A 21443-nucleotide genomic window follows, 5' to 3' on the forward strand; every position below is an offset into this window, starting at 1 on the left:
TTCATGTTAGCTTTATTTGTTATTTTGCTTGAGTCCACTCTTTTGTCTTACTTAGTCTAGATAACACTTTGTCAGTTTTATCTTTTCAAAAGTCCAACTTTTAGTGTCATTTTTTTCTATTGTCTCATTTCTATTTCATTTATTTCTGCTGTACTCTTTATTATTTCCTTTCTTCTGCTAAATCTGGGCTTACTGTTTTCTTCTTTATCTAATTCCTTTAGTTGTAAAGTTAGATTGTTTGAGTTTTTTTTAATGTGTTTATCATAATAACTTTTGGCTTAGAACTGCTTTTGATGCATCCCATAAGGTTCAGTATGCTGTGTTCCCATTTTCCTTTGTCTCAAAATACTTTCTGATTTCCTTTGAGTTCTTTTTTGACCCATTGGTGGTTCAGAAATGTGTTGTTTAATCTCTGTGTATTCGTGAATTTTTCATTTTTCAGTCATTTATTTCTAGTTTTTTTACCATTGTGTTTTGAAAAGATACTTGATAGAATTTCAGTCTTCTTAAATTTGTTAAGGCTCACTTTCTAGCCCAACATATGGTCTATCCTGGAGAATGATCCTTGGGTACTTAAGAGAAATATGTATTCTGATGCTGTTGGATAGAATGTTCTGTAAGTATTTATAAGGTCCATTTGGTCTATAGTGTTATTCAGACCCACTATTTAATTTTCTGTCTGGATGATCTATTCATTGTTGAAAGTGGGGTGTTGAAGTTCCCTAGTGTTTATTATTGCTGTCTATTACTCTCTTCAGTTGGTTAACATTTAATTGATTGATTGATTGATTGTTAAATTCAAGTATAATTAACATACATTGTTATATTAATTTCAGGAGTACAATATAATGATTCAACAATTGTATAGGTGTCTAGGTGCTCATCAAGATAAGTATATTCTTGGGGTGCCTGGGTGGTTCAGTCAGTTAAGCATCCAACTCTTGGGTTTGGTGCAGGTCATGATCTCATGGTTTGTGAGATTGTGCCCCGTGTCTGCTTGGGATTCTCTCTCTCCCTAGCTCTCTGCACCTCCCCCCACCCCAACTCGTGCATGTACACATGCTTTTTCTCCCTTTCTCTCAAAATAAATAAATAGACTTAAAAAAAAGATGTGTATTCTTAATCACTTTTATCTCACATATCCCCTACCCACCTTTCCTCTGGCAACTACCAGTTTGTTGTCTTTATTTAGAGTCTCCTATTTTCTATCCTCTTTTTTCCCCTTTGTTTTGTTTCTTAAATAACACATATGAGTAAAATATGGTATTTGTCTTCCTCTGACTTATTTCACTTAACATTATATCCTCTAGACTCTCTAGTTCCATCCATGTTATTGAAAATTGAAGAGTTCATTCTTTTTTATGGCCGAGTAATATTCTACAGTGTATATATACTATGTGTTTTTTTATCCATCTATCAATGGACATTTGGATTGTTTCCATATTTTGTCTATTTTAAATAATGCTGCAATATCGTATAAATAATGCTACAATAAACACAGGGGTGTAATGTTTTCAAATTAGTGTTTTCCCTTTTTTTGGGTAAATGCTCAGTAGTAGAATAACTGGATTATATGGTAATTCCAGTTTTAATTTTTTGAGGAACCTCCATACCATAATGATTTTCACAGTGGTGCTACCAGTTTTCATTCCCACCAACAGTGCATAAGTGTTCCTATTTCTCCATATCTTTGTTATTTCTTGTGTATTTGAATTAGCCATTCTGACAGGTATGAAGTAGTATCTCACTGTGGTTTGAATTTGTATTTCCATGATGATTAGTGATCTTTGCAGTTAATATTAGTTTTCAGTATATAGTTGTTCTAGGGGCACCTGGGTGGCTCAATCAGTTAAGTGTCTGACTTCAGCTCAGGTCATGATCTCACAGTTTGTGGATTCAAGCCCCCTGTTGGACTCTGTGCTGACAGCTTGGAGCCTGGAGTCTGCTTTGGATTCCATGTCTCCCTTTCCCTCTACCCCTCTCCTCTCTCTCTCTCTCAAAAATAAGTAAACATTAAAAAAAATTTTTTTTAATATTTAGTTGCTCTAATGTTTAGTGTATATATATTTACAGTTTTTAATATTCTCTTGATGAGTTGACTCCTTTATCACTATATAGGGACCTTCTTTGGTGTTAGTAGTTTTAAATAAACTATTTAATGTAATTACTGCCACTTTTGCTCTTTTCTTCACCATTTGCATGTAATATCTTTTTCAGTACTTTCAGTTTTTGTCTATCTTTAAAGATAAGTTAGTCTCTAGTATAGCATACTGTTGGTTGGTTGGTTGGTTGGTTGGTTGGTTGGTTGGTTTTTATTAAAAATCCATGCAGGGGCATCTGGATGGCTCAGTTGGCTAAGCATCCGACTTTGGCTCAGACCATGATCTCAAGACTCATGAGTTCAAGCCCTGTGTCAGGCTCAATGCTGACAGCTCAGAGCCTGGAGCCTGTTTTAGATTTTGTGTCTCCCTCTCTCTCTCTCTGCCCCTTCCCTGCACATGCTCTGTCTCTGTCTCTCTCAAAAATAAACAAATATTTAAAAATTTACTTAAAAAAATCCATTCAGCCGCTCTGTGTTTTTGATTGGAGAATTTATTCCACTTATATTTAAAGTAGTTTGATAGGTAAGTACCTACTATTCCCATTTTGTTAATTGTTTTCTTAGTTTTTAATTCCTTTATTTTTTCACCTCTATTGCTGTCTTTTTAAAAAAATTTTAATGCTTATTTATTTTTTGAGAGAGAGACAGACTGCAAGCACAGGAGGGGTAGAGAGAGAGGGAGACACAGAATCCCAAGCAGGTGCCAGGCCCTAAGCTGTCAGCACAGAGCCCCACGCGGGGCTCAAACTCACAACTATGAAACCATGATCCAAGCTGAAGTCAGACATTTAACTGACTGAGCCACCCAGGTGCCCTTCTCTAGCTGTCTTTTTAAAAATTATTCTTGTATGGGGCGCCTGGGTGGCTTAGTCGGTTAAGCGTCCGACTTTCGCTTGGGTCATGATCTCGCGGTTCGTGGGTTCGAGCCCCGCGTCGGGCTCTGTGCTCACTGCCAGCTCAGAGCCTGGAGCCTGTTTCGGATTCTGTGTCTCCCTCTCTCTCTGACCCTCCCCTGCTCATGCTGTCTCTATCTCTCTCCTAGAAATAAATAAAACATTAAAAAAAATTAAAAAAAATTATTCTTGTAGTGGTATGCTGTAATTCCTTTTTATTTATCTTTTATGTATTATGACTTTTTTCTTTGTGGCTACCGTATGGTTTACATAAAACATCTTCTAGATGTAATAGTCTATTTTAAGCTGTTAACTACTTACCTTCTTAAAAATAATTTTTTTTTTTACATTTTTTATTTTTGAGAGAGAGAGTAAGACAGAGCGTGAACTGGGGAGGGGCAGAGAGAGAAGGAGACACAGAATCCGAAACAGGCTCCAGACTCTGAGCAAGTATTCAACACGGAGCCTGATGCAGGGCTCAAACCTGCGAACCGTGAGATCATGACCTGAGCCGAAGTCGGACGCTCAACCGACTGAGCCACTCAGGCACCCCTGCACTACTGTCTTCAAATGCATAAAGAAAATCTACATTCCGCTTCTGCTCTCCCCACATTTATGCTATTCATGTCACACTTTACATACTTTTACATTGTTCATTTGTTAACAAATTTCTATAGCTATAATTATTTTTAATATTATTGTTTTTAACTTTTATAATAGAGATAAAAGTGATTTACCCACTATCATTACAGAACTAGGGTATTCTGAATTTTATTTTTGTTTTATGCCCTATTGAAGAATATTTTGGATGCTTCAAAGTTTGCACCTTTTGAGTGAAATTTTTATAACCATTAATGTGCAGATTTTTGTGTGGACGTTAGCTTTTAGCTCATTTGGGTAAATGCTAAGAAAGATAGTTGCTGAATCATATTGTGAGAGTATGTCTAATTTTATAAGAAACTACCAAACTACCTTCCAAAATGACTCTACTCTATTTTTTTCTTACCAGAAATGAATGAGAATTACAGTTTCTCCACATTCTCAGCAGCATTAGGTTTTGTGAGTGTTTTAGATTTTAGCCATTTCAGTAGTTGTACAGTGATATTCTAATTTGCATTTCCTTGGTGATATAGAATGTTGAGCATCTTTTTCTTTTTTTTTCTAATATTTTAACGTTTATTTATTTTTGAGAGACAGAGAGACAGAGTGTGAGCAGGGGAGGAGCAGAGAGAGAGACACACACACAGAATCCAGTACAGACTCCAGGCTCCGAGCTGTCCACACAGAGCCTGACGCAGGGCTCGAACCCACGAACCGCGAGACCATGACCTGAGCCAAAGTCGGCCCCTTAACCAACTGAACCACCCAGGTGCCCCGAGCATCTTTTTCTATGCTTATTTGCCATCTGTATCTCTTCATTAGTGAGGTGTTTTTTGAAGTCTTTTCCCCAATTTATTTATTTTTTTATTAATTTTTGGGAGAGCATTCACATTCCCTCTCCCTCTCTCTCATAATAAATAAACATAAAAAGTAAAAACAAACATCAAAAGCACAATCCATGAAAGAACAAAGTGTGGGTTGGACATCATTAAAATTAGAAACCTCTGATCTGTGAAAGACACTTGTAAGAGAATGAAAGCGTAAGCCACACTGTGAGAGAAAATATTTGCAAAATATGTATCTGATAAAAAATTGGTGTCCAAAATGTACAAAGAATTCAACACTAAATCAACAAACTACTCAATTATAAATTGGGGGAAAGGGGGCACCTGGTTGGCTCAGTTGGTTGAGCATCTGATGTCAGCTCTGGTCAAGATCTGTCAGTTCATGAGTTCAAGCCCCACATTGGGCTCACTGCTGTCAGCCTGTCAGCACTGAGCCCACTTAGGATCCTCTGTCCTCTCTCTCTGCCCCTCCCTTGCTTGTGCTCTTTTAAAAATAAATAAATGAATAAATCAGGGGAAAAACAAATATCATATGATTTCACTCTTATGTGGAATTTAAGAAATAAAACAAATGAGCATTTAGGGGAAAAAAGAGAAAGGCAAACCAATAAACTGACTCTTAACTGTAGAGAAGAAACTAGTGGTTACCAGAGGAGAGGTGGGTGGTGGGTAATGGGCTAAATAGGTGATGGGGATTAAAGGAGTGCACTTGAGGGGCGCCTGGGTGGCTCAGTCAGTTGAGCGTCCGATTTCGGCTCAGGTCATGATCTCACAGTTCGTGGATTTGAGCCCCATGTCGGGCTTTGTGCTGACATCTAGCTCAGAACCTGGGGCCTATTTCAGATTCTGTGTCTCCATCTCTCTCTCACCCTCCCCTGCTCATGTTGTCTCTCTCTCAGAAATAAATAAAACATTAAAAAAATTTTTTTATAAAGGAGTACACTTGTGCTGAATACCAGGTGTTATATGGAAGTTTTGAATGTTCACATGTGAATACACTATATGTTAACTAACTGGAATTTAAATAAAATCTTATAAATAAATAAGTAAAAAATAAAGAGCCTTCACCAAATCAAACATCACTTCAATTTTCTCCTATGTTACTTTCTAAGAATTCTGTTCATTGGGGTTTTATATTTAGGTTCATGACCCATTTTGACTTAATTTTTGGAAGGTTTGTGGTCTGTGTTCTGATTCATTTTTTTCCTTTATTTTTGCATGTGGGACTCCATTTGTTCCAGCACAGTTTGTTGAAAGGATTGTCCTTTTTTTTTTTTTTTTTTTTTTTAAACTTCTGGTTACCCCCTTCTACCAGTGTGGAAATTACTTAGTGTTTCAGTTATTTTAATGGTTTTTTTTAAAAAAAAAAAAAAAAAAAAAAAAGCAGAATCCTTATTTAACTGTCCATGTTTGTAACGTCTGTACTGCACTTTCACTAATTTACTTTGTCTTATTTTTCAGTTCATTAATTTTCCCTTCTCATGTTTCTAATCTGCCATTAAACCTATCCATTATGTTTCCACTTGGGTTATTTTCCATTTCAAGTAGTTCCTTCTTTTCAAATCATCAAGGTCATATTTTATGTTTTATGTTTCCTACAAACTTCTGTGATATACAAGATGTGTAACAACTAATATGGCATGGCCAATAATCAGTCAGAATTGGTATCAGCTGGAAACAGCCACTGTATTGTATCAGAATGACCCATTGAATATCAATCTATATATATATCACAAATACATATATTTTTATTTCTTTGAACTTTGAAAATGTGTTTTATAGACAGTTTTTGATAATTCTAGTGTCTGCATTTTGGGAATCTGTCTGCTATTTGTTGTTTCTGCTGAGTCTCACTTATGGTGCCTTGCTTTCTAGTGTGCTTGATTTTTTTTTTTTTAATGTTTACTGCTCATGATTCTTGAAAAATTATTTTTGGAAACATCTTGAAGCTTATGATGAAGGTTCCTTTCCCCAGAAAGGATTTACATTTGCTTCTTCAGATGCTTGGGACCAATGTCAACTAAATTTATCACTTGAGGTCTTGTTGCTTCCCCTGTGATGTAATTTGTTGCTGTAAATACGTGAGAAAGCCTGTATCATAACACAGAAATTGGTTCTCCCTACCCCATTTTACTGTGTTTCTCTCAGAACCAGAGTAACTTTCTTTGCAGTTCCTTGGGGATGTAGGTAGGCGTTTACTTGTGGTTTGCCCTTAGCCTGTGTGTGATCCCTTGGGTCTTGATGTCTTTTTCCTTGACCTAGTGAGGTTCATTAAAACTAAAGCTACTATTTGTTTAGATTTATAAATGCCCTCCAGAAAAAAGTGGCTTTAATTTTCTGCTTGTTTATCTGGAACCTCACTTTTCCTTAGGTTTTAGTGTCTTGTAAGTTGCTTTGGAATCGAAAAAAACGTTATCTAACATTTTTCATTGTTTTCAGTAGGAGAATCAGTCTGACATATTTAATGCACCCTATTTCCATAAGCAGAACTCACTGTTTCTTTAGTGTTTTCAAGAGAACAGTTCTTTAAAAATTTTACTTAGAATCACCTCTTTTCATGATGAGTATCCTCAGCCATCATGACTATGCTAATAATATTAGTAAAATATGGTACAGTCTTCCTTATTAACAAGAGATGCAATATTTCTCTTTTTCAGGCTAAAGTGGCAGTGAGAGAAGCTGAACGACGCGATCCTACAAATATTTTCACTCACTTTTATATATACAAGATTGCAGTTTTAGAGCAAAACTCCACCAGAGGTATAAATGTTACTTATGAATTATATTTGACTGTTAATACAAATAATAATAATAATAATAATCCTTTTGTACTGTAAAGGAAAAAACATTTTTTAAGATAGTGGAGTTGTATATTCTATATTCTAGGTTTCCTGTGTAATTAAAAATTAAGTTTACAAAGTTGTGGGGTAAGAGGGAGTTTAGACTGCAAACCCAGTTAAGAGTTGTCTTAGACAGTCAAAGTCTCCAGCTTACTTTTGTTTTATTTTATTTTTTATTAGTGTTTGTTTATTTTTGAGAGAGAGAGAGACAGACCATGAGCAGGGAAGGAGCAGAGAGAGAGGGAGACAGAGACTCTGAAGCAGGCTCCAGGCTCCGAGCTGTCAGCACAGAGCCCAGTACGGGGCTCAAACCCATGAACCTGAGCCAAAGTCAAATGTTCCAACCAACTGAGCCACCCAGGCACCCCAAAATAGATTTCCTATTAAACCTTGTCATATTCTATTAAAATAAAATAATTTTACTTCTTAAACATAAAATCAGCTCAATCTTTTTATTTTTTCCCCAGTTATCTGTGACCATTTTTTAAAGCCATGTTTATGGATGATGTAAGAATAAAATTTACTAGTGTATGATTCTATGAGGTTTATTTGTATTAATAATTCTGTGAATAATTCTATGAGTTTTGACAAGTATATACAGTCATGTAACCACCATTACAATCATGATACAGAGCAAAAAATTACCTCAGGCTCCTTTGTTGTCATTCCTTCCTACCACTTATAGTCCTGGGAACAACTGATATTTTTGCCTTTTCCAGAATGTCATATAAATGGCATTATACAGTATGAAGCTTCTTGAGCCTTTCTTTCACTTAGGATAATGCATTTGAAACTCATCCATACAGTTGTGTGTCCGTAGTTCTTTTTTACTACTGAGTAGTCATCTATAGTATATATGTACCACAGTTTGTTTATTCATTCACCATTTGAAATGTGTTTGGATGGTTTCCATTTTTGATGAGTGTGAATAAATATGCTATAAACATATGCTTACAGATTTTGTGTGATGGTAAGATTTAACTTCTCTAGGGTAAATTTCCAGGAATTGGACTTTTGGGTTGTATGATAAATACGTTTTTAACTTTATTAGAAACTGCCAACCTGTTTTCCTAAGTAGCTATACAGTTTTACATTCTAACCAGCTATCTATTAGTGTTCTAATTGATCTACATTCTCACCAGTAATTTGAATTGTCCATTAAAAAATTTTCCACACATTCTAATACTTGGGTAGTGGTATCTTAACTGTGGTTTTAACTAGCATTTCTGTAATGTCTAATATTTGACATCCATATATCTTCTTTGGGAGAGTGTTTGTATAAATCTTTTAACCAGTTTTCTTTAGGGAGCTTTGTTTTCTGTTTTTAATCCATCTCTATCTGTTTTATTCTTCTTAGTGTCATAGTAGCTAGAACGTAGGGAAGAAATATATTTTATTTACTGAGATATAGGGAACTTTGTTTTTTTTATTATTGAGATTTGAAAGTTCTTTATATGTTTTAGATATAAATTATCAGATATGTTTTACAAATTTTTATTCTTATTTTCATACCAGTGTCTTTTATGAGAAGTTTGACAGTCTAATTTATCTTTTTTCTTCTTTAATGGATTGTGCTTTTGGTACTATATCTAAGAAATCTTCATCTAATCTAAGGTCACAAAATTTTTCTCCTGTATTATCTTGTGGAAATTTTATAGGTTTAAGTGTATGATTAGTTCTATGATCAATTTCGTACTAATTTTTGTATTTAATTTAAGGTATGAACCAAAGTTCTTTTTTTTGCACATGGCTATCTAATCATTTGGCATTATTTCTTTCAGCATTATTTATTTAAAAACTATTTTTTGTCGACTGAATTACCTTTGCACATTTATTGAAAAATCCATTGTCAGAGTGCCTGGGTGGCTCAGTCAGTTAAGTGTCCAACTCTGGATTTTGGCTCAGATCATGATCTCACAGTTCATGAGTTTGAGCCCCATGTTGGGCTCTGTTCTGGCAGCTTGGAGCCTGCTTCAGAGTCTCTGTCTCTGTCTCTATCTCTCTGCCTCTCCCCTGCTTGTGCTCGCTCTCTCTCTGTCTCTCTCTCAAAATAAATCAATAAAACTTTAAAGAAAAAGTTTAGAAAAACTTTTAGAAAAAGAAAAGAAAAGAAAATCAGTTGTCATATGTGTGTTTGGGTCTCTTTCTGGTTTCTTAATTCTCTTCCATTGATCTATTCATCTATCTTCTACACTATCTTAATTAATTTAGCTATGTAGTAAATTTGGAATCATGTAGTCAAAGATCATAACTTTATGTGACTTGAATTCTTTTAATTATGTTGAGGCTTGTTATGTGACCCAGGATATTGTCTTTATTTATAAATGTTCAGTGTGCACTTGAGAAAAATGTATATTTTCCTAGTGTTTGCTTGAGTATTCTATAAACATCATTCAGGTCAAGTTGATTAGTAGTATAAAATATACTATATTCTTGCTGATTTACTACTCATTCTATCTATTAAGAGAAGGTACTGAAATACTTGAATATAATTGCAGGTTGTTCATTTTTCCTTGTAGTTTTAGAAGTTTTTGCATCTTGTGTTTTCAAATTTTGTTATTAGATGCATAAACATTTAGGATTGTTATGTTCTCATAATGAATTAACTCCTGATCATCATGGAATAACTTTCTGTCACTGATAATATTCTTTGCTCTGAAATCCATTTGGTTGATATTAATATAGCTACTCCAGCTTTCTTTTGATTACCTTTACCATAGTATATGTTATCCCATGCTTGTTCTTTTAACTAACTTTGTCTTTATTTTTAAAGTATGTTTCTTGTAGGTAGCATATAGTTGAAAGTTGCTTTCTTTAATTCAGTGTGCCTATCTGCCTTTTACTTGAGTCATATAGACCATTTATATTTAATATGATTATTGATATGGTGAGGTTAAAATTTAGCATCTTGTTATTTGTCTTCTGTTGGTCCCATTTGCTCTTTTTTTGCCATTTTTCTTTTTTCTACTTTCTTTTGGATTGAGTATTTTTCATGATTATATTTATCTCAGTTTTTGGCTTATTAGTTGTCTTTGTTTTGTTATTTTAATCGTTACTTAAGTTCTATAAGTAACGATTAAAATAACAATATATAAGTAATAACTTATTGTAGTCTACCTTTAAGATATATAATTGAATGTAATACTACCATTCATTTTTCAATTTCATTCTGTTTTATATTCCATTTTATGAGTACCAAGATGTATTTAGCCCATCCATCATTGATGGGAGTTTAGGTTGCTCCTATACTGTACTCTTACAAAAATTGCTAGATGAACATACTTGTATGTTTTTGTTCACTTTTGCAAATATATCCATGGGATAAATTCACGTGGGTGAATTGCCCAGTTGAGCATTTTTCTGATATTCAAGTCCTCCTTGACAGTTTAGCAATTTAGATGTCTTTATGAAAATTAACTAATATTTTATTTTTTTTTAATTTTTTTAAAATGTTTTATTTATTTCTAGGAGAGAGAGAGAGACAGCATGAGCAGGGGAGGGTCAGAGAGAGAGGGAGTCACAGACTCTGAAACAGGCTCCAGGCTCTGAGCTGGCAGTCAGCACAGAGCCCGACACGGGGCTCGAACCCACGAACTGCGAGATCATGACCTAAGCGAAAGTTGTACACTTAACCGTCTAAGCCACCCAGGCATCCCGAAAATTAACTAATATTTTAAAGCTATTACTGCTCTCTCTTTTTTTTTAAAGCTATTACTGCTCTTAAAATGAATCCCAAAGTCACTGTGGTATAATTAACCCTAGATAGCTATTGAGTGTCTCCTTTTTTTTTTTTTTTAACTCTTTCCTTCTTTTTCAGCTTTGCGGGCAATTAATACATTAGAGAGGTTGATAGCAGGTGTAGAACCAGAAGAGAATGTACTACATATGGATAAAGAGTCACCTGTCACGCTTCTCAGTTTAGCCGCCCACTTTGCTCTACAGGTAATTCTTATATATTTATCTATAAGATTTTTACCTCTTTTTGATTTTAAGAGACAATGGAAATTCTTAGAGGAGTTTGCTACAAATAAAAAAATTGGTCAGTAGTTGATGTGAGAAGTAGGATCAGAAGTTGGTTGGTTGGTTGGTTGGTTTGAGACCAGATGAATGAGAATGTCTATATGCTGATGGAAATGATCCAGTAAGAGAACAAAAAGTTGACATTATGAGAAAGAAAAAGGAGAGTTGTTAGAGCAGTTTCCTTAAGCAGGGAGGAAGTGATGCACACAACTGGATGAATTAAGGGATTGGCTATAGGAAAGAACATGCATAGTTCATCTATGATAGTGGTTGAGAAGTTAGAGTATGTGGTGTGGTCCCTAGGGTGTGAATAAATGTGGTAGTGGGAATCTGAAAGTTTTTTCCTGACTGCTTCATTTTTATCAACAAAGTAGGATATAAGGTCATCATCTGAGAGTGAGAATGGGAGAGGAGGTGTTGGGGAGTTTGAGAAGTTAGGGTAAAATATAAACTAATCATCTGGAAAAGCAAGAAAGTGAATGACAAGAGTAGTGTGGGATGCTTGCCCAGTAAGAATTAAGACCTATTTGATGAAGATTTAAAATAAAACAAATAGTTATACAGGTTTTTATTCATCCACTTTGAGCTGCATGGATGTAGGCACAAAAGTCAGTAGAAAGTTGGATTCAACCAGGCTTGTAGTTTTTCCAGATGAATACAATGAAACAAAAGAGGAGTAGGAATATCAAGGAACAAGGTAGTGGTTATAATAAATCCCCATGGAATTTCAACTGGCCATGGAGGAGGACATCAAAGGGATGAGAGACAATGAAAAATTAGTAACATGAATGGATTGGAGATCTAAGTGCAGTTGAAGGATTGCTAGAGTGAATAGAAAGGAGTGAATTAGAAAGGTAGGAGATAGTGGTCAGAAAGTAGAATACATGAAGCAGAGCAGGGTGCAGGACTAGGGTGAGGAAATGAGGCACTTAAGGAAGAACTCACTTTCTGAGTCATGCAAGTGCAGAGTTAGTTCTTGCATGATCCTGAGAGTAAGTGCCTCCTTAAATTTTTTACCCTCGGTGCCTCACTTGCATCAGTCACCTAGCTCACCCAAGTCCCAGCCCTGACTGAGAGTATGAAAGGTTCGCAAACATTAGTATTGACAGGGTCCAATATATAGATCAATAGAACAGAATAGAAAACCCAGAAATAAACTAACAACTATATGGTCAATTAATCTACAAACAAAGCAGGAAAGAATATACAATGGGAAAAAAAACAGACTCCTCAACCAGTGATGTTGGGAAAACTGGACAGATATGTGCAGAAAGAATGAAACTGGATCACTTTTTTACACCATACACAAAAATAAACTCGAAATGAATTAAAGACCTAAATGTGAGACCTGACCTGAAACCATAAAAATGCTAGAAGAGACCACAGGCAGTAATTTATCTGACATCAGCCGTAGCAACATTTCTCTAGATATATATCCTGAGGCAAGGGAAATAAAACCAAAAATAAACTATTGGGACTACATCAAAATAAAAAGCTTCTCCACAGTGAAGGAAGCCATCAACAAATGTAAAAGACCATGTATGGAATGGAAGAAGATATTTGCAAATGATATATCTGACAAAGGGTTAGTATCCAAAATATATAAAGAACTGATACAACTCAATACTCCAGAACAATCAATCCAGTTTAAAAATGGGCAGAAGACATGACCAGACTTTTCTCCAAAAAAGACATCCAGATGGCCAACAGTCACATGAAAAGACCCTTAATAATAATGACAGGGTCCCCTTGATGAATATGCTAGTGAATAGTTAAGGTAACTGACAGAGTAGAATTCAAGGAAATAAGAGACCAGGATATTAGGAGGATCATATATCTGTATATTGAAAGTGCCAAAAACTAAGACAAGAGTAGTTTTTCGAGAAAATAGCTGCAATAAATAGGTCATCAAGAAATAAGAAGAAATGGCCTGAGAACTGATAAATCAGCACAAAGGGGAGTGGTGGGTGATATAGTCTGACAGGAAATTCAGAGCTGGGGAGTTTAAGGAGAAAGAAGGGAGATTACTTTTAAAACAGCGATCAAAAACACCACCTACTGCATCCCCAGGTCTATGGGTAGAAGGGAGATCAGAGAAAAAGTTGTGACTTGAGAGGGCTTTTTGGAAGCAGATTCTTGGTGGGACCTAGATTTCCGTTATAGAAAGAATGCGGAGCAAGATGTTGCTCCCAGAGAAGATTTTGATGATAATGAACTGAATTTCAGAGACCATAGTGGAAAGATTAGGGGAGTTAGGGAGAAATGGGAAAAGAGGAAAAAAGAAAGGACTTACAGAGCTTTGTTGTGATTGGAGTGCTGCAAATGAGAGACCAGGGTTCTTTTCATTACTGCTAATAAACTGGGATAAAGAGCACAACAAGATTCATCCTAGTGAGTTCAGGCAGTGTTGGCAAGGCAGTGAGTATTTATGGATAGGGAGGAGTGGGTTTCTGGGGCCAACTTGAACTGTTAAGTTTTTGTCAGTGGTTATTTTTCATTCTACCATCTTGCATTACTACTTGATAATACAAAATGAACACATTCAGAATTTTTTCTTGTAATTAGATAACATTTTGTAAGTATCACTTTGAGATATAATTTAACACATAATATTTGTCCTACTTAGAATGGACTACAAATTGTGGCAGGAAAAGCTTTGGAATGTTTAGCTCAATATTCAGAAGACCCACAACAAGTCCTTTCGGCTTTAAAGTAAGTAATTAACATCCTGTAGATGTGAAAGGATTTCCTGTTAATCTTATTCTTAACCTATAAGCTTTGTAAAAATGGTGCTGATGTGATCATGCCTACCGTACCAACCGTTATTTTAAATTTTGTCCAAGCTTTTTTGAGATATAATCAACAAATAACATTGTGTAAGTTTAAGGTGTATAACCTGATACTGTGAAATGGTTTGCACAGCAGAATTAGTTAACATATTCATAACCTCAAGAAATTAGTTTCTTTGTGTTTGGTGAGAACATTTAAGATCTCGTCTCTTCCCAACTTTCAGATATATAATACATAATACTATCTTGTTAATCATAGTCACCATGCTCTACATTATAGCCCCAGAACTTGTGCATCGTATAATTTGAAGTTTGTACCGTTTGACCAACATTTTCCCACTTCTCCAAACCCACCTCCTAGTAAACCCCATTCTACTCTCTTTCTATGAGTTTGGCTTTTTTTTTAAGACTCAATATATAGCTGAGATAATACAGTGTTTGTCTTTCTTTTCACTTAGCACAATGCCCTCAAACTCCATCCATGTTGTCACAAAAGGCATGATTTCCTTTTTCTGTATGGCTGAATAATCGTGTGTGTGTGTGTAAATATCACATTTTCTTCATCCATTCATCTATCAGTGGATATTTAGGTTATTTCCATGTCTTAGCTATTGTGTATAATGCTGCAGTGAACATGAGAGTTCAGATAGCTCTTCAAGATAATGATTTTCTTGGGGCGCATGGTTGGCTCAGTTGGTTGAGCGTCCAACTTTGGCTCAGGTCATGATCTCACGGCTCGTGAGTTTGAGCCCCACGTCGGGCTCTGTGCTGACAGCTCAGAGCCTGAAGCCTGCTTTGGATTCTGTGTCTCCCCCTCTCTCTGCCCCTCCTCCACCTATGCTCTGTCTCTCAATAATAAATAAACGTTAAAATGTAAACTGCTGCAACCCCTCTGGAAAACAGTGTGGAGGTTCCTCAAGAAATTAACAGTAGAACTCCCGTATGACCCAGCAGTAGCACTGCTAGGAGTTTACCCAAGGGATACAGGAGTGCTGATGCATAGGGGCACATGTACCCCAGTGTTTATAGCAGCACTCTCAACAATAGCCAAAACATGGAAGGAACCTAAGTGTCCATCAACTGATGAATGGATCAAGAAGATGTGGTATATTTAAACAAAGGAATACTACAAGGCAATGAGAAAGAATCTGGCCATTTATAGCAACATGGATGGAACTAGAGGGGGTTATGCTGAGCGAAATAAGTCAGGCAGAGAAGGACAGTTACCATATGTTTGCACATATAGGTGGATTAGGAGGAACTTAATGGAGGACCGTGGGGGAGAAGAAGGGGGGAAAATAGTGGGGGGGAGGGAGGCAAACCATGAGAGACTCCTGAATGCTGAGAACAAACTGAGGGCTGGGGGTGGGGGGGTGGGGAAGAGGGTAAGGTGGGTAATGGGCATGGAGGAGGGCACTTGTTGGGATGAGCTCTGGGTGTTAATGTAAACCAACTTGACAATAAACTATAAAAAAATAAAAGAAAATAAAAAGAAAAAAATAAAAAAACAAAAACAAAATACAGTGATTTTCTTTCCTTCAGAGCTATACCTAAAAGTGGGGTTGCTGGATCATAGGGTAGTTCTGTTTCTAATTTTTGAGGAACTTCCATGCTGTTTTCCAGTGGCTGTACCAAGTTATATTCCTACAAACAATGTTCAAAGTTTCCCTGTTTTCCACATCCTCACCAACACTTATCTCTACTTTTTGATACTGACGATTCTGAACTGGTATGAGGTGATATCTCATTGTGGTCTTGATTTGCATTTCCCTGATGATTAGTGATGTTTAACATCTTTTCATGAATTTGTTGACCATGCATGTCTTCTTTAGAAAAATGTCCATTCAAGTCCTTTGCCCATTTTTTAATCACATTCTTTGCTTTTTTTCCCTATTGAGTTGTATATGTTCCTTATTTGTTTTGTATATTAGATACATGGTTTGTAAATATTTTTTCCTATTCCATAGATTGCCTTTTCATTTTGTTTCCTTTGCTGTGCAGAAGCTTTGTAATTTGATATAGTCCCACTTGTTTATTTTTGCTTTTGTTGCTTGTGCTTTGGGTGTCATATCTTAAAAAGTCATTGTCAAGGAGCTTTTCCCTTGTGTTTTCTTTTAGGAGTTTTACTGATTTCAGGTCTTCTGTGTTTAATCCATTTCAAGTTAGTTTTTGTGAGTAGTGAAAGATAGTGGCCCAATTTCATCTTTTTTTGCATGTGAATATCCAGTTTTACCAGCAGCATTTATCAAAAAGACTGTCTTTCCCCCACTGAATACTCATGGCTCTCTTATTATTTCCGGGCTGTCTATTCTTTTGGTCTGTGTTACTATTTTTTGTGTTGGTACCATGTTATTTTGATTACTATATACTGTAGCTTTGTAGTATAGTTTGAAATCAGGAAGTGTGATGTCTTCAGCTTTATTCTTCTTTCTCAAGGTTGCTTTGGCTATTCAGGGTATTTTGTGTTTCTGTATGAATTTTAGGATTTTTTTTTCTATTTCCTGTGGAAAATGTCCTTGGAAATTTGATAGGGATACCTAAAGTTAAAAAAAAGACACAAGTTAAGTTTGATTCACCCACTTTTCTCTTTCTGTGAAGAAAAATGTGGTTTGTCAAAAGGGAACTTTTATATACATACGATAGTAAGATGGAGGAGGGTGAGGTTAGGACATGATAACTCCTAATGATGTGACTGAGAATATGCCAGTGGCAAAAATTGGAAACTAGAAGAGTTTTATAGTGGTTCTTCTGTTGGTCAACTACACTTGATGCCACACTTCTGAAAAGAAATGGGGTCACAGAAATAGCACTATCAGAGGAGTCTTGAGGTATATGTATGCCTCAGGTAAATATCTAAAATCATTCAGGATAAATGTTCAGAGCAGCACTCTCAACAATAGCTAAAACATGGAAAGAGCTTAAGTGTCCATCAACGGACGAATGGATCAAGAAGATGTGGTTTATCTGTACCATGGAATACTACATGGCAATGAGAAACAATGAAATCTGGCCATGTGTAGCAACATGGATGGACCTCGAGGGTGTTATGCTGAGCGAAATAAGTCAGGCAGAGAAGGACAAATATCTTATGTTTGCACGTATAGGAGGATTAGGAGGAACTTAACTGAGGACCGTGGGGGAGAAGAAGGGGAAAAATAATTGGTGAGTGAGTGGGAGGCAAACCATGAGAGACTTTTGAATGCTGAGGACAAACTGAGGACTGATGGGTGGGCGGGGGAGGGGGGAGATGGGCATGGAGGAGGGCACTTGTGGGGATGAGCACTGGGTGTTATATGGAAACCAAGTTGACAAACTATTTAAGGAAAAAAAATAAAATCATTCAGGATAAATGTTATTTTTAAAAAGATTTTTAGGGTTTGAAACTTTATAAACTACCTTATTTTGTCAGTTCATCATGATGCTGTCATATTCCCTTGAAACAACAGTTTACGTGGAACCCAAAGGCTAGTTCTAGGTTCCTTAAAAAAATATTAAGACTTCTACATTGGAGCTGATGTTCTAGCAGGTGATTTGGAGCAATGATATAATCTGTCGAACTCTTTAAGTATTTGTCATAAGCAACACTTTTGTTTTAAATTATTTTCTTAAATTACTCTTCCAAAATTATAAAATTTATATATGTTCATTACAAAAACAATACAGAGATCTGTAAGAAAAATAAATTTAGTCTTCTCCTTACCCTCTCTTTTCTCACTTCTGCCTTCTGGAATAATTAAGGTTAATGATGTGATAAATATTCTTTCACATGTTTTTTCCTAAGCATCATTTTTTGTATTACTTTATCACACAGGTGTTTGTTTTGTCTTGTTCTTCCAAAAGTTTCTCAAATGTCAGAATGTGAAAGCAGGTAAGTTATTTCAACAGAAGTGATGTATTTGTCATTAAAAAAATTACAGGAACTTTCAGTATAAACCTTATGTTGAGAGATGTATAGTCTTGTGGGTAAGATTAATATAGGCTCTGGGGCCAGTCTTCCTGGGTTCATATCACAGCTCTGCCAGTTATTAAATATGTAACCTGGGCTTTTGTTTCCCCATCTATAAGATAAGAATATAGTAGTACCTACTTTACGGGGTTGCTGTGATGAGTTAATGAATAAATATGTGAAAACACTTTGAAGAAGACTGCCAAGGGGCTCCTGGGTGGCGTAGTTGGTAGAATGTCCAACTCTTGATTTCAGCTCAGGTCATGATCTCAGTTGTGAGATCAAGCCCTGTGTCAGGCCCTCTACTGGGCATGGAGCCTGCTTGGGATTCTCTCTCTCCCTCTAGCCCTTTCCTCCCCTTTCTCTCTCTCTCAAAAAAAAAAAAAAAAAAAAAAAGAGTGCCATGCACTTACTAAGCTCTCGGTAATCATAGCTATGATTTTAGTATGATATTGCATTTGTATCCCCCCCTTTTTTTAGATTTACCCATTTAATTTTTTTTAATGTTTATTTCTGAGAGAGAGAGCGCAAGAAACAGAGTGTGAGCAGGGGAGGGGCAGAGTGGGAGGGAGACACAGAATCTGAAGCAGGCTCTAGGCTCAGAGCTGTCAGTACAGAGCTCGATGCAGGGCTCAAACTCATGGACCATAAGATCATGACCTGAGCCAAAGTCAGATGGTTAACTGACTGAGCCACCTTGGTGCCACTGTTTTCCCTTTTCTTAACATGAGACGTATATAGTCATATCTCTTAGTTTCCCACAGAAATGTATAACCTGGTTGGCTTGTTGATTGTGAATCTGTATCAGGTCAGCTGGGAGAATTCAAATATATTTCTGCTCACAAGTTCTGTGGCATAAGACACCAAGAACTTAACAATTGGTGGAAGAATTGGGTCACCAATTTTTCATTCACAAAATCCACTACCTCCTAATGATTTGAAAAAACTCTATCAAGATCTTGATTAGCGGTAACTTTTAGAAAAGTAATTATTCATCTCTGTATTCTCTGCTTAGATTAAAAACTCTGTAATAGTGCATCTATGCTTTGCTTTTCCTTTATATATAATTTGTACTTGGAGGCAGTACATATTTTTCAACTGAATTCTTTGGGAAATTTCTGTGACTGATATGACTGATGACATGTTTTTTATAATATAAATTTTGCCTCTTCTTCATAGGTTATATGAATATATTAAAAAGGAACCCAATCAAACTAAAAATAAAAGAGATAGTGAGACAATTGGAGAGTCTAATAATGACCAGATATTTGATGTTATTAAGAAATTAATATTTAGACATATGATGGAAGTGTGGTTATGTGTTTTAAAGGAATTTTTATCTCTTAGAGACAAATCCTAAAATATTTATTGATGAAATGATGTGATGTCTGGAGTTGGCTTCAAAATAGTAGGGGAGAGAAAGGAGTGGGTGGAAGTATCATTGAAATAAGATTGATGATGAGTTTAATAATTATTGAAACTGGGTAATGGGTACATGGGGATTCATTTATCTGTTAACATAGAAACATCTTGGAAATTTTCCACAATAGAAAGTTTAAAAATATAATGATATGATAATAGCATTGTATGGTGAGTAATGGCAGCTACACTTGTGGAGCACATTGTGTGATTTATAGACTTGTCCAGTTACTGTGTTGTACACCTGAAAATAGTGTAACATTATGTGTCAACTCTACTTCCATTAAAAAAAAATTTACAAAATCATCTTAAAAAGTTAACAAAAAAGGAAACTCAAAGACTAAACATAGCTAATAGATTATAAGAGCTATTTGAGGGCCAGGACTATTTGTATTTATCTTTCTATCTCTGAAACATAGGACGGTATGTGACACATAATATCCCTTCAGTTTATTGAAATGGCTGAATATCAGTTCTTTACAAGAAGATCCTTAGCGCTGGTCTTACATAGCACTTCATATTCCATGTAATTGTAGCATATAGTCAAACCCCATTCATTAAAGCCAATTTGGAAGTGGGGAAAGGAAAGGAATCCTGTTTAAATTCATGATAACTTAAATTACAGAATCGGTTAAACTTACACCTTTATTGTTTTCAAGTAAATATAGTAATAAACAACATCTGCTAGCAGTGTTTCAGATAGCAGTCAGGACCTTAATTAACAAATAGATTAATTTGTTGGGTTTTTTTTTTAAGCCTAATTCAGTGGAAGAGTCAGAATTGAGTTCTGGTTTTAGCTATTTCACTAACTCTGGTTCACATTAGACAACAAAAATTTATCTAAATTCTCTAAGCTTTATTTTCTTCATCTGTTAAATAAAAAAAAAATCTAAACTGGGTAATTTCTAAAGCTCCTTTTTCTTCTAAAAATTCCATGGTTTTCATTTAAGAAGTTACTTTATAAAAACCAGACTTCTAATATTTATCCCTGAGAAAGCTGCTGCTTTTATTCTAATACTAGAGCTCCCTATGATGAGGCCAATCTCATAATATGCTCTACCCCATCTCCTGTTAACTTCCTTAGTTGAGTTGGCCAATACTTCCATATTGATTCCTTTGTTTAGTAAAATGGCATGTTTTCCTCTGTCAATATTTATATACCCCTTAAAGAAGCTTGACAAAGGGTCAAGAACCTGTATAGTAGTCTTGAAATTGTTATTAATTGCATGACTTTGGACAAATCATCCCCCATTTCCATATTTGTTTCCTCATCTGCAAAATAAAGAGTCTCTACTGGATAAGTAGTTTTTAAAATCTATTCCTCAGAACCCTGGAAATTCTGTGGCACTGCCTCAGGGATTTCCAGGAAGATGAGGCTTTAGGCCTCTACCCAGCACTGGCTCAAACAGAACAGCTAAACTTGTATCTTTTCTCATATATTAGATTTTTATAAAAATTTATTTGAAATAACTGTTGCAGGGGTACCTGGGTGGCTCAGTCGGTTAAGCATCTGACTTTCGCTCAGGTCATGATCTCACAGTCCATGAGTTCAAGCCCCGTGTCAGCTCTGTGCTGGCATCTCAGAGCCTGGAGCCTATTTCAGATTCTGTGTCTCCCTCTCTGTCTGTACCCTCTCTCTCTTGCCCTCTGCCTCTCTCTCTCTCTCAAAAATAAACATTAAAAAAATGAAATAAGTGTTCCAGTTCCCCCTCTTCAAAAAAAAAATTTGAAAATCACAAAGATCACTATATGCTCCCAAATTCTGTGACTCTATCATATAAAACCTTACCAGTCATTGAACTGCTTTGCTGAGAATGGGAGTAGAAGGGGAAGAGAGGGAAAAAAAAAAACCTGTGAGGGCACTGGGGAATGAGGGGCAGTATCCTATAGTGAGGAAAAAAGGTGTTGAAATGATAGGTTAGAGCCTTGAACAATAAACTTCACAATTTTGCATTGTCTTTGTGCAGCTCTCTTGGGGTCTCTTTTTGGT

General features: G+C 35.8%; 1 protein-coding gene across 3 annotated transcripts in view; it reads left to right on the forward strand.

Annotated features, from left to right (window-relative positions):
- Positions 1 to 21443, forward strand: part of TEX11 (testis expressed 11) — a 230575-nt gene that overhangs the window by 150991 nt on the left and 58141 nt on the right. For all 3 annotated transcript variants that reach the window (XM_039253356.1, XM_039253357.1, XM_039253358.1), the window contains 4 exons: positions 7097 to 7199; positions 11097 to 11221; positions 13926 to 14011; positions 17900 to 17956. In XM_039253356.1, coding sequence (XP_039109287.1) covers positions 7097 to 7199; positions 11097 to 11221; positions 13926 to 14011; positions 17900 to 17956 — 371 coding nt within the window. The remainder of the gene's footprint in view (positions 1 to 7096; positions 7200 to 11096; positions 11222 to 13925; positions 14012 to 17899; positions 17957 to 21443) is intronic.

Source organism: Hyaena hyaena, unplaced genomic scaffold (assembly GCF_003009895.1).
Source record: "Hyaena hyaena isolate Hyena2069 unplaced genomic scaffold, ASM300989v1 scaffold_451, whole genome shotgun sequence".
NCBI lineage: Eukaryota > Metazoa > Chordata > Mammalia > Carnivora > Hyaenidae > Hyaena > Hyaena hyaena.